Here is a 17,127-nt window from a genome sequence, read left to right on the forward strand (position 1 = left end):
CGTTTTTTTGCCGCAAAATAGTTGCAACCCCGCATTTACGGGGTTGAACGAAGCTGGCGAAACACGAAGCTGGCGAAAAACGAAGCTGGCGAAACATTCGCCAGCTTCGTGTTTTTGCCGCTACGCGGCGCTTCGGGCCCTTGCGTCCAGGCCTCAATTACCTGCTAGCATGTGGTGATTAAAAAACTTATGTTCATGCAAGATCTCATAACTTTTTTATTAGTTTATTATGACCAGCTTGATATTCGACAGATAATCAAACATTCAATTGTTTCTGTTACAACTTGTTGTGGTGTTTACGTGAGTTAAAGCGAATTTCTTACGAGGAATAGAATGCCCTTCCCGCGCATCAGCCCGTATCAATTAATGCATCATCAAGTCGTGGCACAAAATCTTTATTTAGACCTTCTTTTTTTAAATTCAATTTAGTCTCCACTTTTAAAAATAGTACAGAGAAGAAAAACCTAACAGTAATTATACATGATGGATGACGTACAGGGTCAAGGGTGGACACAAGGTAAATGAATCACATATGGGGGCTAAACTAGATTAAACAATATGCGACACGCCAAGAGGAATTTGGCTAGTTTTGCATGATTCTTACTTTGAAACAAACTTTTCATTTTTATTACATTTGGTCGAGAACAATAATATTTCGGTAGACAGTCTTTTCTAATTTCTGCAACTGCATTACAATCAAGAAGTAGATGGTATTCATCGCCAACTCCATTATTACACAAAACACATAATCGGTCTCCTCGTGGTATGCCCGTGTGTCTCCCCGAACTAGCTGAACGTACCGGTAGTAAAAAGAACTAAATTAGTGATTACCTCTTATGCAGTTTATTGACTGGAGTCAGTAATGTTATGCAACGTTATGCAATGTTACCCAGATGTCCAGCTCACAAAATCAAATATACCTGAGGGAAACTCGAAACTGATAAGATTTATCAATGGAAGCTTATTCCCGCCTTATATTAGGTTTTAACCAGGCCGTTCAAAGCTCACCATTTTAAAAAGCGTTTCCTGATAGGTTTCCTTTAAAACCACTGTTTTAAAATTAGGGGCCTACATGGCGGAAGATGAGTGCGAGTATATGCCGCTGGCAAATACAGGATCAAATTTCGGCTCTCATTATACCGATGACATTTGATACTTAAATCACTTCTAGGCGAGACCTATCATAATTGCTAATTGGCGGGTTCGACCCACGTTTCGCAAGCGGTTAATCTTTTTCCCTCATTTAAAAATTTACATATCATACTCATATTCTCGCAGTAACTCTGATCACAGACGAGTAGTTTTTATTCTATCGTAGGTATCAAGCCACAAGCGTGACAACAGCGACCTGTCGAAAACCTTGTTTTTAGTCACGAGCTGGAAACCAGACTGCGAGGGTTTTTTTCGACCACTATTCCGAGGTTTAGGACACGACATCCGATATTACTCATAATACATTCGGTATGAGTTCGGTATGAGCTGTTGGCTACATCTATATCAATGATACAGTAGGATGCCGTTCATTTCGAATCTAACGCCATGGTTATTGTTTTGGTGGGCTGGAGTGACGTGTCACCAAGCGCTGATATCTCGGAGGCCTAACACGAATTTGTTTAAAGTTGGATCCTCCAGAGATACCAAGCCTTTGATGATGTGGGCTCTCCCAGAGGGCGTAGACCTTGACCTGCAGTGTGCCGATGGAAGGTCACAAAGAGTCAAGTCCAGGTAGGAAATCGAAGAAATCGAGTGTTTTCTGTATGATAGGGGGACGGCTTGGGTTCTCAGCGAAGTCAGAATCAATAGACTTAATCGACCAAATATAATCTAATCATACCGCAACTCCTACACAAAAGGGAGGGTCACACTCTAACAATTTTTCCATCTGACCCCGACGCCGAGTTCCCAAATCATACCTTCTAGTATTTAAAAGGGTGGGGTCTAATTATTAGATTGGAAAGTAATAGTATTATTAGATTGGAAAGAAATAGTTAATTTCTTTCCAATCTAATAATTAGACCCCAAAAGATTATTAAACTTTCACGATTTCAAAAGGTCCTTGTCAATATATTTTACTAAAATGCACACCAACAGCTGGCGATAATTACCAAAAATACCTCCAACGCTTCCTATAGTTATGTACACGGTCCTTACAAGAAGTTACAAAACAGTTCCTGCCGAAACCAATGTGTTATCCCAAAGCAGGGGTGCGACGGCTGGAGCAAATTTTATCCACCAGATGGTCAACCATCTAGGTTTCCGGATAAGTAAACAAATAAATAATTTGAATTTCAAGCCGTCTGTTACAGACGTCATTATCCTGTCGGTCACGCACCTGTAATAAAGTTATAAGCTGTTTTCCCTTTAAAATGGTACTTTCTACATGCTCATGACTTTTTCCCAGGGTTAATCAGCGAGGAACGATTTCACAGCCAACTAGATTCATCTAAGCCTGTCAAACCATGAAATTTTCGTTGCTCGTTATATGTGACAATTTCAGGGTTTGGGGTCCTGCCTGGACGACTGGATCCGAGTTAGGCCTCCGTGCAGAGATCGTTTTGTGCGGTTCGATGGACGCGCTGCGTGGAGACGAAAATCTACACGATGACGTGTGGTCAGGATGTTGGCGTTCGATTACTCCGCTACTGCAACAATAGAAATGACGTTAGACCGAACTCGACGTGCAAACACGTGGCAGGACCGAAAAGGTTTTTCGGGCCATGAGCAGCGCGTGCTAAAAAAATGATAATGCGTTTTTAGCTCAGCTGACAAAGTCAGCGGAGCTAGTAGAATAGCTGTTCAAATGGTGTCCGTCCTGCAATCCATCCATCTAGGGACCCATCTGTGGACAAAATTGGACATTTCTGATTGGGAAGGCCTAGCCACTTCGTTGACGGTGCTAAATTAGGAGTTGCCCAAGGTGAACTCAAAAAACGAAAAATCAGCGCGATCCGACCTGTATTAAGAGAATGAGGTCATTTCGCGTGTAGATTTCTTTCCCTTTTTACCTCGGTCCACAGAGCAAATATTGTTTTCAAATGTGGCTGAATATTTTTTAATATTTTTTCATTTTTTACTTTTAATGGAATTAATATGGTTTTCACCGCCAGTTAGCGCTGCAGGCACATTGACTGAATTTTGGCGATTTCAAATTTGGCGGTGGCTCAACTTTTTGCAAGCAGTGCCGCTGATTGGCCGATCGATAGAAGAGATGCCACCATTTAAAAATGGCGGTAGTCGCTGCTTCAATGAAGATGAGTGAACTTTCTCATGTTCAATCGGTTGATACTCTTTTAATCAACATGACCATGTACCTGAAATTTGTTTAGGTACTGAAAAGAGTCTATATAATTCAGATTTATCGATAGTTTTTTATAATATTGCGGACATTTTGTGCACAAATTAGCGAAAGTTGGTGCTCGTCTCATGTCATTTTAGAGCGAGAAATTTGTTTCCGTCGATCTCTACAACTGAAAAATCGCTTGCATAGCTTCGAATTTTTGTGAAAATAAGTATCTAAACTTGGTTTCAAATAGTCTAGAGAGTTACCTTTGTGGTGATACATATGGTATGTGATAAATATTTGTGGAATTTGTGAAATTCGGTTTTCAAACGTGCCGATGATGCAAGCGATCTCGCGTGAATTTTGCAAGTCCTGATATGTCGACCGGGTGTCAAAAATCACTCGCCTAAATTCAATTCGAAGATCAAAAATAATATCTGAACTTAGTTTCAAATAGCCTACGCAATTATCATTTCGGTGATATATAATGCATGCATGTAATAATTGATTAATCTGCCTAAAACGCGCTATTAAAACGGCGAAAGATCGTGATAAACACTCTGGTGGCGGTCGCACTAAATAACGACCGGTAGGGCCCGGCGTCTGGCGGAGAAAAAAAGGTAGCGGCCGGAGGTTGAAACGGGATTTTTATGCACTTTTAACTGTATATATATGTTGTTTGGATGTATTTCTAACAGTTCTGTAACTTTGATGACCAAGCTTGCGCCCAAAGTTGGTGAAATTGATGCTTGTTTATGGACTGCGCTAGCGACCGGAGAATTCGCCGTCGGCCATTTTGGCTACGGTCCCTGAGTTGTTGTGGTTGGCAATTTTGCAACAAATTTCGCCATTTAGGCTACGTTTGTTTACAATTATTTTGAAAGTCACATTATGACATCGTAGTATGAATTCCACTGCAGTTTCGTTACGCAGCAATGCTCATGTTTTTGGTTTGCAATCCTGTACTGTCTGTACACTGCGCTGTGCATGGCTGTACTGTAGCTGTAAAAAAGACAAAAAACATAGCCTAGCCCTATAGGACAGGCTTAGAGTATAACTCAACAAACAGGCCCTCATGATTCATTTGATGGACACCTTATTTGATAGTACCTCATCATTAAGTCCACTAGATCCTGTTCTGTCACATGTCGTAGACGATAGACAATTTTCAAAATGTAGTACACCACTCGCTCATCTTTAAGCCCAGCTCTCGGCTCACATCATGTGGGCACGGTTGGCTGTTGAGTGTTATGGTTCAGTCTGTGAGACTAATTTAAAGAGGTTACACTTTTATTTTGAATTGGAAAACAGCCCACAGGACTGACTTTTCACTGAGTAATAAGTGTGCCCTTCGAAGGTAAAGTCTCTTTCTGGATTTGCTTCCATAAATGCCTTGTTCAGGATATCATCTGACCGATGCCTGATCAAGCACAGACTGTATCCGGTGGTGTACATTTCCCCGTCTATGTCACCCTTTTTTATTCAGTCAGTGTTAATTTCTCTTCTCTTTTTTTACAGATTAACTGTTGTTGGTTATTGCAAGAGGAGTCGTTGGCACATTTCAAGTCCAGGAAAGCACTTGCTGTTCCCACATTCAGAGTGAGGTGTGCTTACTCGTTTTACTGCTTTCCATTCCCGGAGAGCGTTATCAAATATCTGCTGCAAGGCAACAAATATCTGCCGCAAGGCGCTTCAAATATCTGCCGAAAGGCATCAAATATCTGCCGCACCAATAAAGTTCATTTTGTTAACCAACTCTTTATCTTCTTTTCTTCACATACAAAAAAGACCGTCCCAAACATTTGGCTGCATCCACTTCAACAATGTCCAGACAACAGTCGGTTCATTTGACCATTGTAAAGCACCAGGCCCCACCTCACAAAATACACTGTAATAATTATGTACCTTGTGTCCATGTGCATGTTATTAGTTCCACCTACGCTGCATGAAGACAAGGACTCCACTCTTTGACGTCACCACACAACTCCTTGACGTCATCACACACCCCACTACTGCAACGGCAATAGAAATGACTTTACGTCATAATACCAGGGTGACGTCAACTCAGTACTTCAGCATGCACTGATATAGCAAGAAGGTCTTTCGCATCAGCACTTCTGCGTGCTAGACGTTATAGCTTCACGTTGCCTCATAATAACGTTACCGACACACACTTGGCCCTTGCCTTCACCTATCCATTTCAGCTGAGCGCCAGGCCCTTGGGCCTCTTGTTCTAATGTCTAAGTGCTGCGACAAAAAATTGGAAATAAGTCAAACACTGTCAAAAATAGTTTACTTATGAAACAGAAGAAGAACCATACTGAAGTAAAAAAGCCGCTCGCTCACTCTAGTCCTTGTAAAAATGCACGTTATCCATGGTGATGAATATAGATATTGTACACACATATACATGTATATTGTTTTGGAAAGCCTCTGATACAATTATATACATTTCAGGATTTGCAAAAGGATATCTCAATATGGATTCGAACTCGACCATGATGTATTTGCCCCAGGCTTCCCTGCCAAACCTTGTAACTACACTATTCGACAACATGAACCTCAACGCGACCAGTGCGCCGTCATTGCTTGGATCGACTGATCATTCTGCCGATAGGTTATTACCATCTACCGATAGATCAGTTCCTGTATTTCTGAAATGTCTCTCGGGCTACAGAATGAAATCTTTCAGTAGTTGGAGACGCTATCTTCGATTCACCCTCCATGTGCCGTTGATGATAATAATCGGCGCTCTTGGTTTAGCTGGAAATATTCTTTCCTTTTTAGTCATCGGACGAGAACGACCTTTTACTTCAACTTCTATCCTCCTCCGGGCTTTGGCGGCTGCAGATAGTATCGTCTTGATTGGGTTCATCTTGCGCAATACCTTACGTCGAATTCACTATTATGTTGTTTTAATAAACGCATACATGGAGTTTTATCACCTGACTTTACCCTATCTTAAGGTCTTGCGAGGGTTTGGCAAGACTGCATCAATATTATTAACTGTGAGCGTCGCCGTGGAGCGGTTCATAGCTGTTTGCAAACCGCTCAAAGCTGCATCGAAATGTACAAAAAGGAACGCCTATTTCACAGTTGCGGGTGTTTCTATAGTTTCATTCATTTACCGTTTACCTATCCCATTCGGCTACAAAGTCAAATATTATTACGACCCTTGTGCTGGGAGATTGAGGCCAAAATATGCCACCACCGACCTATACTATAATCCTATTTACTATGTGGGTTACGTTACCCTTCTTGCGCTGGTGATGAAGGCCATTTTCCCTATCGCCATCTTGACAGTCATGACCTTTCGTATTTTAAGAGCGCTCAGAAAGTCGAGGAATATTGATATTTCTTCGTCAGGCACCCAAAACAAAGAAGCAAGTTTGGCTACCATTAGAGTGATGGCAGTGGTGATCGTATTTATTGTGCTTGAGTTACCAGAGGGCTTATACCAGATAATAGGTGTCGTCAGGATTTTCTCGCCGCAGTCTGTTGAGAGCTATTGGAGCGACCCCACCTACTACATATCACGTTTTTTGACCCAAATTAATTGTTTTATTAATTTCTTCATTTATTGCGCGACGGGGAGGCGATTCAGAAGAAGTGTGGTGGAGGTTTTCAGCAAATCATGTAAAAAAACAACAGAATTACGAAACACATAGATCAATCATTTTATTTAAGCGTTAAGACGTGTAGTTTCTTTAACGTGAGGCTGGTGTCGGTTTTTACAAAAGTGGTGGTTATATTCAGTATAGTGGTTGTAAAAGCTCTTGATCGATCACCAAAAGTTTGGATATTCGAGTATGTACCAGACTGTCTAGATAGAGCCTTATACACAGGGGTAAGTGTGTAACCACAGGTTACACACTTACCCCTGTAAGGTGTATTCCTGTTTCGCCTATTCCTGTTCCGCCTATTCCTGTTTCGCCTATTCCTGTTTCGCCTAATTCCTGTTTCGCCTATTCAAATGTATTGCTAACCTCCCCACAGACGTAGGAATATGAACCGTCCCTTACTGACCGACCAAACCCGAGGAGAGCCACATATGTACGCATTGAAACAATACGTCAATGGAGAGAGGGACATAATGAGTTACGTTGATGCCATCAGTTACCTTGTCTGACATAATATCATGATATGTATTTTCCACCTTGTTTGACTTTATATGTGCTGTACCTACATGTATATTATGACATGGGTTTTACAGCTGATTTTGATCAAATAATTATGAGAATGTACAATATTATGTATTTTTATCAAAAACTCATGAATTCAGTTTTTATAAAATAAACGACTGCTTTACTCTACTTAATCTATTAGTTTTTACTGTGTGTCAGTATGGTCCTATGGTCCTATGGTCAAATAAGTCCCGGACTGTCCCCGCTTTCAAGGTGACTCTTTCAAAACGGTCATGGCATAACAAAGTTGATGGCATTTGATTAGTCAAATTGTCATCACATCGTTAACATCATCCAATTGTCCCCTCACATTTTCCCCATAAAATGAACATGCATCCCTAAGGTTCCCCGTGGGAGAGTCGATTTATTGTAGGGGTACTGGAAAGTAGGCGAAACAGGAATAGGCGAAACAGGAATAGGCGAAACAGGCATAAACCACCTGTATATACATGATTTTGGTTTGCGCCTGTGATCATGCTATTTGGAATGACCGTACCATCACTGGGTGAACGACCTATGTTATTTTCGAACCTACCGATAGGATTGCACTAATATATTTTTATTTATACATTGTTTGAGAGAATGGTGTTATTTCAAACAATTTAGGGAAATAATCAAATTCGTAATAACCTGAAGATTTTGCGTGGAAATTGCAAGACCCCAGACAGGAACAGCATGCTGTTACCGCTGTTGAGTAATACTGCATAATAACAATTACATGTACATGTATGCATGTGGGTACTCATTACGCGGCTGGTTTCATGTTGGGTGGACGCATTTCCTCCAGACACGGTGATCGTAATTTTGATACCAAATCAAAGTTCTTGGTTATCAACCTTTCTCATTATGAAGTTCGTAAGTACCAGAGGAACCCTGCGTGGATTGTCCTTCGAAGATGCATTGATGTCAACCGGTTTCCTCCGTGACGGCGGGCTATTGCTGCCGGAGAGGATACCTACGATATCGGCGGACACCTTGACGAAATGGTCGACGTTATCCTATCCTGAACTTGTGACAGAAGTAGTTAGTCTCTATGTTTCGGAAGACGAGATCCCGAGAGTCGAGCTTACAGGTAAGCGGGCCTGTGATATCATTCTCAAAGCTCAAAGCTCTTCTTTTTCTATCGTATATTATAATAGGCCGGTGTAAAAGTAAAAAGTGTCCCCCCCTAGAAAAAGTGTCCGGGCCTATTGTATTCTGACAGATTATGGCATATGGTTCTATAGAGGCAATGACCGTCACTAGCTCAGCGCATAATAGAATCCTTTGTTCCCGGACATTTTATCCTAGGACATTTTAAACTTCTACACCGGGTCTATTTGGCAAGCCACTCGCCGAACAGGCATCTTGTTTTGTCCTGTTTGGAGAGCCGCTTGCCAAACAGCACTAAAAAGCCACCCTGTTCGGCCAGCCGGGTTTGCCAAACAGAGCAAAATTTCTTTCCTGTTTGGCAAGCCGATGAATAAACCACGCCTACTCATGAATATGCATAATGGCGTATTGATCTGAAAATGGTCTGTTACTGCGGTTTTTCCTTTAGAGTAACCAAATTCCTCTGAAGCGAAATGAAAACAGTGAAACTTGTCTCTTGATATTCATCAAGAGCTTTCTCCAAATCTTCAAAAGAGCCATACGAAGCCCCCACGCGCAACTTTTCTACTGACGAAATCGGCAAAGGTGGCGAGGGCTCCGCCATTTTTTCCCTTCTCCCTTTCCAGCCTCACTTACTTGAGCCTCTCCAGCGCATTACTAACTTATGAATATTAATGAGCCCTTGGGCATTTATAAATATTAATGAGTTCGGCTCTCCATTCAGGACAAAAAAAAGTCGCTGTTTGGTAAGCCGGGCTTGACAAATAGTCACTTCCATTATGATAATAAGAAGAGTAAAATATCTCCAACATATCCAGGTGTTATCGAGAGAGCTTTCAGAAGATTTCGCCACGAAGATGTCGTCCCTGTTACGAAGTTAAAAGATGGTTTACATGTTCACGAACTCTTTCATGGCATCACCTACGCATTCAAGGACTTGGCTCTGTCGTGTGTCGGGCAGTTTATGGACTATTTCCTGAGCAAGAGAAAGAAACGAATCATAATCTTAGTCGGTGAGTAAGGTGAATTTGTGGTACAATTATCAGGTTGGGGCCAGACTCTCATTTGAAAGCCAGTGCTCAGATCACCAACGAATGACCCTTCCTCAAATGGGTGATCATACGGCGCAGTGATAGTAGTGTGGTGAGGCGGTCCTTTACTGTCGCTGCTTGAATTGGCCGCCCACGCAATGTGAATGTCACTGTGCTAAAACCGCTCATCAACGTAACTAACAACTGGACTTCTTGTGCCCTTTTTTATAATATTTTTAAAGCCTATCATAGACCTGATCACAGCCCTAGTAAAATTATGGGCTTTAGAGTATAGAAAACAGCAGCGGGCTTCCCACCTGATGCAAGAATAAAAACAGGCATGTGAGTACAATAAGGAACAGCTGGGTACGTAGTACAGTGTGGAAAATACGTACATGTATATATAACTCCCTACTATTATTGTACATTTTAAAACAACTATTACTAATACATAAAACAAATATTTTCAAAGTGACTTCGGGAGATACTGGTAGCGCCGCCCTGGAGGCGGTCAGGGGGTCAAAATGGATAGACATTATCGTCATGTTGCCAAAGGATAGATGTTCGCGGGTCCAGGAGTTGATGATGACCACTGTCCTTGAGGATAACTGCCATCTGTACAGAGGTATTTGTACTACTCGCTTTAAAGGGAAAACTTGGTTATGCCATTTGTTGCTTTTTCATACAAAAAACGACCAACTGCAATAAGGCCAGAGACCTCTATTAGCCAGCGTGTACATTCTGTGTACATTTTAATGAATATAGGTTGGTGAAAAAGTACACCAAGGGTGCTTTAATTCCCACCAAATTTTATGTGTGTTATGAAGAGGCTTTTATCGAAATAATAGTAAAAATTCAAAACATTCCAATACCGATTGCCTGAGAAAAATTGATTTGTGTACAGCATTGCCATCAAATCGTCACTCGCGGACTGATATGGGCCTATAGAATACAAGTTCTAAACTGGCCAGTGAGACAATATTTCCTTAAATTAATTATTAAAAAGTATATCCACGTTATGGCCTGGCTCTGTAGATTAAGAATCCACCAAAGATTGAAGAATAAATCCACTTTCACCCATCACAGTCATGTATTTACCACAGCTTCACAGTTCAGTACGGACTATGTGCCACACTTCCGCCTGTGGATGAATACATGTCTCTGCCCATAAACTATGCACAAGAGCGTGAAGTATAATGCTTCTTTCTGCAGTTGATGGAAACTGCGATGACTTAGATGAAGTCATGAAGGCCGTTTTAACGGATGAGAATTACTGCAAGAAACACAGTATCACAACCATAAACTCGGTCAACTGGGCAAGGATCATGGTCCAGATCGCGCACCATATTTATGGATATTTGAAGGTACGTACTGTGAATCTTTACCAATGGAGGTTGGATAACTGCAGAGAGGAGGGCCAGTGGAGGGTCGCCCATCTGTTGTTTCTGCTGTTGCCTGTAAACTTCCAATGTCATAAGTCAGTTTGGTACCGTTCCATTTGACAGACTGTTGAGACTGTTTTACCGACTAGCAGCTGTCATTGGCTATGTAACCTGTTAGCTTCTGATGTCATGTTTCAGGTGTGCCGTTCGATTGGAGAGACTGTCGAGACGGTCATACCGACAGGTGGGTGTGGGAACCTATCTGGTGCCACAATAGCGATGAAGATGGGACTTCCCATCAAGATTACCACAGCAGTTAATGACAATGACATAGTGGCACGGACGTTTCGGGATGGTGATTGGTCTGCCAATGAGGTGAAGATGACTATTTCACCAGCAATGGATATACAGGTAAGGCCGACAGTAATAATAATCATAAAACGTAATGGCTGCCTTCCGCTTTTCGCTTTCCCGGCATATTTTGAATCGGGGTTGTCAAAACTGGACTGAGCTACATTGGACCATTTACGTACACAAAGTGAATGGATCCCGCCGAAGGGTTTGTATGATTATCATTCTGCCGTTCGTAATGAATCGCGGGTCAGGAAAATAGGCATATTCAGTGTTTGAACATGTTTGTCTGTCTAGAAAACGAGAATGTTGAAATTCATTTATTTTCAAATTTCATTTTTTTAACGAACAGCATTTGCAAAAAACAACTGTTACTCTTATCAATCAATCAATCGAATCGTAACATAACTACAATGTATATGGTTGTAGTGAAGGTTGTCACCTTGATTTCAGTGTCCCTACAACTTGGAGAGGGTGTTCTATCTGCTAAGTGGCCGGGATACAGACTTGATCAATCAGTTGGCGGAGGAATTTGAATCATCAAATTCAAAGGTTCAGCTTCCAAGCAATCTCCTTACCAAGGTAAGCGTACATTGCTTAAAGGGACAACTTGGGCATATGATATGTTGGTTTTTAATACAAAAATGGCTTCTAGCAGGACCGCGACTTCTCCAAACAGATAATTGTAAAATAATTTAACCGCAATAAACACTGCACTATGAGAAACGGCTGTAATCATAGGCCTGCATGAAATTCACAAGCCATGTCCAATTTTGCCTCCAAACACTTGCAAAAATCATTATTTGATATCGGCATAAGTGTATACTACAAGTATACTACCATAGCAAGCAGTGGTATTATCCTCCTTGCCGAGGCAAATCCCACCCCCAAGTTGTCCCTTTAACCTCAGTCCATGAGTCGGCTTGCATCTTTCTCGCGAGGGAAATGTCACTGTGTTCTCCCCTGCAAGATACTTAAGTCTTCTAAAGTATTTGGAGTAGAACGTGGTGAATTTCGTGGGTGAAAATTTGGTCGGATTTAACTCGTTTTCCAGATAACCTACTGCGTATTGACTTGATGTGTAGAGCCTAGTCACTCACAATACTAACAGGTTCAACTCCAACATAATGCGCTTGCATTGCGTATTAAGATACGTCACATAACTTCTTCATACTTCGCGATTCAGATTCACGATGCGTTCAGTACATTCTGCGCCGACGAGAGCACTACAGTAGCAACCATGAAGCGTTGCTGGGAGGAGAACGGGTACCTCTTGTGTCCACACACGGCCACTGCTGTCGCATGCCACTATGAGCGGTTGGATTCTAGGTAAGACCCCGATCGAGGTATCGCCATGTATCAACCAGATCGAAAATTCCAATACGATTCTTTTATGGAGTCTTCAGTTCCGTTAACATGTATACAATCTATTCAATATTCTGGTAGGTAAGATTCTAGTTAAGAATCTTACAGATTGGTAAGATTCTAGTTAAGAATCTTACAGAATGGCAAGATTCTAGTTAAGAATCTTACATAATGGCAAGATTCTAGTTAAGAATCTTACATAATGGCAAGATTCTAGTTAAGAATCTTACAGAATGGCAAGATTCTAGTTAAGAATCTTACAGAATGGCAAGATTCTAGTTAAGAATCTTACAGAATGGCAAGATTCAAGTTAAGAATCTTACATAATGGCAAGATTCTAGTTAAGAATCTTACATAATGGCAAGATTCTAGTTAAGAATCTTACATAATGGCAAGATTCTAGTTAAGAATCTTACATAATGGCAAGATTCTAGTTAAGAATCTTACAGAATGGCAAGATTCTAGTTAAGAATCTTACATAATGGCAAGATTCTAGTTAAGAATCTTACAGAATGGCAAGATTCTAGTTAAGAATCTTACAGAATGGCAAGATTCTAGTTAAGAATCTTACAGATTGGTAAGATTCTAGTTAAGAATCTTACAGAATGGCAAGATTCTAGTTAAGAATCTTACATAATGGCAAGATTCTAGTTAAGAATCTTACATAATGGCAAGTCCATTTTTGTCTCAAAACTACTAACATGACCTCTGCTACTAACCGGTTCTACTGCTACTGACAAGGCTATAGATGAGTTGAGATCGATTTTATTTTACTGTGAATGATGCGCTCAATACGAGTCCAAGACACGTTAGAACAGTCTTTACTCTTTCGCTACAGGTCTGCCTCTAGTCCTCCCCGGATTTGCCTCGCCACCGCCTCGCCAGCCAAGTTCACCGAGGCAGTGGAAGGTGCTGCAGGTTTGACACCTCAACTGCCAGATGACATCAAAGCGCTATACACCATGCCGACCAAGTTTGAGGAGTTGGTAAAGGGAGATAACTGGAACAAGGTTCTCAGAGGAAGAATTGAAGAAATAACCAAAAGTTATTCATAGACTGACTTTTGCCCCACAGACCTGGTACTAGGAATCCTTGTTTGCCCAATGGTGTTCTTGGGATGTTAATTACGAAGAATCATGTCATAAATATATTCAAGCCAAAAGCTTCTTACTCATTACCATTTAATCAAATAAAAAAATGTACACGGTGATATTGCCTTCGTAGTTTATTATGTACAAACATCCTTGTTCAACCTTGGAATGATCAGAAAGCAGACGAGAGTGGAGGCTATGACAGCAGCAACGCAGAAAATAATCATCAGACGATCGATCGCCATGGCACCAAGACGCCATTCCTCTTGGACCTTCTCTGATGCCTCCACCTGGTGGCCACGACGGGATATACTCTTAACCTCGCGTAGAACATTGTGGACAGCACTCACCAACTCATAAATTCTTGGATTTTGTTGGTTATTCAAATTAGAGTTATTATTCGTGACGTCAGATGCAGGTCCTGGTTCTGACAATCTGTGATGACGTAGAATCATAGACTTTTCACGGTTCTCTGCAATTTTCAACTTGATACTGTTGTTGTTCGTTGAGTCTTTGACGGTTTTGCGCATGCCTATACACGTGGCTAGCCTCCCGAGAAACAGACGGCGCATCCATCTGGGCATGCGCGAACCTTGTGAATAGACGTAATGCATATTCAGCACCAGCACGGAAACGACGACGGAAAGTGCTGAGAGCACCATCTGGAGGAAAAGATATATTGCTGAAAAAGAAGCAGTACGCAAATAAGCTTTGTAAGGCAAAGTCGTGCAGTTATAGCCCAGGCTCAACTTGCTACGAGAGTAGAAAACATCTCTCTAGTAGTATGCATTAATGCACAGATCTCCAGTTTGCGATTTTTATTGGTGTACAATGATTGCCCCAAGGCATGCAGACTGTTGATCGAATGGGAGTGTATGACAGGGTGTCATGGCGGGGATCACCATTACAGGGAGCTCATTAAGCTATCTTTATTGCAAAACGAAGGTGTGAGAGGAATGTGTTTATGATGCTGCCCTACCTAGAATCGACGTGCTTCCAGATGCGTTAGGCAGTCGGTCAGTCACCATGATTTGGAAGAGGGAAAACGTCAAGAAGATCGTAACGCTGAACGACATTCGTTCACCAGCGTCCAGTGGTAAATAAAACACCAACAAAATCAGCACGGAAACGAGGGTACTCGGTGCAATCACGCTGAACATATAATAATGATGGCGACGCCTAACGGCCATGTCTAAAACGAAACCAGACTTTGTACTTCCGCTTTCTTCTAGTTTTGGTTTCAGCTCTGATTTGATCAGCTCCCATTCGCTGTGGCGGATGTATCCATTTGTGTCAACGGACTTGATTGGTTCCAATTTTAGGCTGTTGATACTCTGTTTCAAGGCGATGAAATGCAACTGGCATTTTTGGACATCGAAAGGGAAACATGCCGCGTTAACTGGGCAGGGAGCCGTCAAGGAACCGCTGATGTTCCAGTTGATAGTTCCGTTAGACCTCACTGTTAACCAGTTGGGACCATCGTGGTCTGGTAATGATGGTTTCCCGTCTATTCTGGAGATGAAAAAATATGGTTGAAGAAGAATATTTAAACCATCATTACATAAGTTATGCGCGCGGCTATAAGCAACAAACTAAAAACACATTTACATCAAATGTTTTTGACTTGAGTAACAACACATATGAATATTCTTGATGTACACCGCATAAATTAATATGTTAAAATATGTTCGAAGAATAATGTTTCCAGATGGTTTTTATAGCATGCTTGATCCGTTTGTCAAGCCTATTCGCGTTGAAAGTTGTGAGAGTTGAACTCTTGATAGTGATACTCAATATCGAATGAACAGAACGCTGTAGAAAAGTAGGCCCGGTCTAAGTTAAATCGGGATGAATCTCGCCCTTGTTAAAATGGCTTGCATTGATAGATCGTTTGCTGTACTGTGTTTTCGACATTCAAATTACACTTTTTATGCAAATTACCTGTTTGCGTGACCAATCACTGGAACCCATATGTCGGAAGCTGCCATGGTCAATGCCCGGATGTTGTCATGCGCCGACGCATTCCAGCTTAGCCTGCTATCGTTCCATATCATGTTGATAGAGGTCGCTACTGATACTTGCTGTTCTTTGTCTTTCTGATCGAATACAGAATGGTAGATTGCTAATTTTTTTAAATAGATATAATTGATGATATACATCTGATGATAATAGAGTGTTTTGCAAACACATTTCAGTACATTTCTGATTTTTGAAGTTTATCTCACAACCGACAACATTATACCTGAAAAGGGCACAGGTAAAAGATACAATACCATGTTTCCAGATTCAAAGACTGGTGATGGGCATAGATGGCAGAATCCAATTTACATGTACAAGGGAGATTAAAAGAGAATGGCAAAAATGGTAAGAATCGTGTTGTATTAATGCTGTATATATAGTAACAAGGTAAAGCAGGATATAAGTAAAACTTACCAGTTCCAAGAGCAGACCCAACTTCATTGACACGCGCACCACGGTAGGCTTTTGACGAGGCAAACTAGGATGCGCTTTCTTCCCGTATCCAGAAAGTAAGTATTCAGTAAGACTATCCTCATCGTGAAAGGCATGGCTTGACTTCATGAGTATTGCAACCAATAAAAATAAGAGCAGCATGCCAATGGTCGTATTGCGCATGTGGCATATATATGGCTAGTAACCAAAGTAGTAAACTATGGTAGTAAATTTGAGATCCAGTAATTGATTGAGAGGCCTATTCTTGATCAAACCCAGGCTTGTCGCGAATTTCGAAAATCTCCTCGTTACCTCGCATGCAGAGCATTGAGTCTAGTCCGAACAGCAGATTCGTCAGAATGGAGAAAGAAATTTGTAGAATATTTGAAATAAGTGTTTATTTTTAAAACCGTGACATATTTTCTTGACACCCATGCAGAAAATCCCGACGACGATTATTACTTGGCCAATCACTGAACTCGTGTTATTTCTTGGGGGAGAACAGCTGCTCGCAAGGGCATATAAGAATGAAAACTAGGTTTTCTTCCCGGTCCGTCCGCCCAACCGCCACAATTCTTTTTATTTCACTTTTTGACACACCACTCTACTCCATTACGTTTGATATCACTAATACCACGCATGTTGCCCCGTGCTGTCAACACTTTCGTTCTATGATGAATTCTGGTTTAGGGGTTCCTTCATTCTATGAGCAGTGTGTGTAGTAATGGGGCATAACGTCCTTAGGTTGTAATACGGGCGCTGCCTATATTAGTTCCTCTTGAAATGTGAAGATTCTGACATCTGGATGGTACATGTGCAATAAAAATTTAAAAAACAAAAACAAAAAGTATACCTTCCGCCCGGATTTCATAAAACCGTTTGGACAAGACACGAATTTTT

General features: G+C 41.3%; 3 protein-coding genes across 4 annotated transcripts; 2 read left to right on the top strand and 1 right to left on the bottom strand.

Moving 5' to 3' along the window:
• Positions 1 to 1,678: 1,678 nt before the first annotated feature.
• LOC135498255 (FMRFamide receptor-like) lies at positions 1,679 to 7,135 on the top strand. Of its 2 annotated transcripts, none has more exons than XM_064788468.1 (2): positions 1,679 to 1,725; positions 5,738 to 7,135. In XM_064788468.1, exons 1-2 carry the CDS (start codon positions 1,698 to 1,700, stop codon positions 6,946 to 6,948), a joined length of 1,239 nt encoding a protein of 412 aa, XP_064644538.1. In that variant the 5' UTR covers positions 1,679 to 1,697; the 3' UTR covers positions 6,949 to 7,135. The 2 variants fall into 2 exon arrangements, 1 of the variants encoding a protein (XP_064644538.1); XR_010449036.1 differs by lacking the exon at positions 1,679 to 1,725 and adding an exon at positions 2,443 to 2,705 and having other exon boundaries at positions 5,738 to 5,755.
• A 663-nt stretch (positions 7,136 to 7,798) lies between these two features.
• Positions 7,799 to 13,843, top strand: LOC135497783 (threonine synthase-like 2). The gene is made up of 8 exons (XM_064787673.1): positions 7,799 to 8,536; positions 9,375 to 9,569; positions 10,060 to 10,212; positions 10,800 to 10,951; positions 11,168 to 11,380; positions 11,774 to 11,902; positions 12,507 to 12,649; positions 13,524 to 13,843. The coding sequence occupies exons 1-8, from the start codon at positions 8,197 to 8,199 to the stop codon at positions 13,738 to 13,740; spliced, it is 1,542 nt and encodes a 513-aa protein (XP_064643743.1). The 5' UTR covers positions 7,799 to 8,196; the 3' UTR covers positions 13,741 to 13,843.
• Positions 13,844 to 13,881: 38 nt separating this feature from the next.
• On the bottom strand, positions 13,882 to 16,575 carry LOC135497784 (acetylcholine receptor subunit beta-like). The gene is made up of 4 exons (XM_064787674.1): positions 16,210 to 16,575; positions 15,718 to 15,872; positions 14,756 to 15,288; positions 13,882 to 14,458 (listed from the first exon to the last, which is right to left on the bottom strand). The coding sequence occupies exons 1-4, from the start codon at positions 16,408 to 16,410 to the stop codon at positions 13,914 to 13,916; spliced, it is 1,434 nt and encodes a 477-aa protein (XP_064643744.1). The 5' UTR covers positions 16,411 to 16,575; the 3' UTR covers positions 13,882 to 13,913.
• Between the last annotated feature and the right edge of the window lie 552 nt (positions 16,576 to 17,127).

Source organism: Lineus longissimus, chromosome 13 (assembly GCF_910592395.1).
Source record: "Lineus longissimus chromosome 13, tnLinLong1.2, whole genome shotgun sequence".
NCBI classification, from domain to species: Eukaryota; Metazoa; Nemertea; class Pilidiophora; order Heteronemertea; family Lineidae; genus Lineus; species Lineus longissimus.

What these genes read in the sequence shown, in the direction of transcription:
- LOC135497783 (XM_064787673.1), top strand. Translation starts at nt 8,197, where the DNA reads ATGTGGGTACTCATTACGCGGCTGGTTTCATGTTGGGTGGACGCATTT. An exon ending in CACCAGCAATGGATATACAG is followed by an intron (nt 11,381 to 11,773) that starts GTAAGGCCGACA and finishes CCTTGATTTCAG; the next exon opens with TGTCCCTACAACTTGGAGAG. An exon ending in CAAGCAATCTCCTTACCAAG is followed by an intron (nt 11,903 to 12,506) that starts GTAAGCGTACAT and finishes TTCGCGATTCAG; the next exon opens with ATTCACGATGCGTTCAGTAC.
- LOC135497784 (XM_064787674.1), bottom strand. Translation starts at nt 16,410, where the DNA reads ATGCGCAATACGACCATTGGCATGCTGCTCTTATTTTTATTGGTTGCA. An exon ending in TGGGTCTGCTCTTGGAACTG is followed by an intron (nt 15,873 to 16,209) that starts GTAAGTTTTACT and finishes GTATTCGATCAG; the next exon opens with AAAGACAAAGAACAGCAAGT. An exon ending in GTGATTGGTCACGCAAACAG is followed by an intron (nt 15,289 to 15,717) that starts GTAATTTGCATA and finishes TTTCATCTCCAG; the next exon opens with AATAGACGGGAAACCATCAT.
- LOC135498255 (XM_064788468.1), top strand. Translation starts at nt 1,698, where the DNA reads ATGGAAGGTCACAAAGAGTCAAGTCCAG. An exon ending in TCACAAAGAGTCAAGTCCAG is followed by an intron (nt 1,726 to 5,737) that starts GTAGGAAATCGA and finishes TATACATTTCAG; the next exon opens with GATTTGCAAAAGGATATCTC.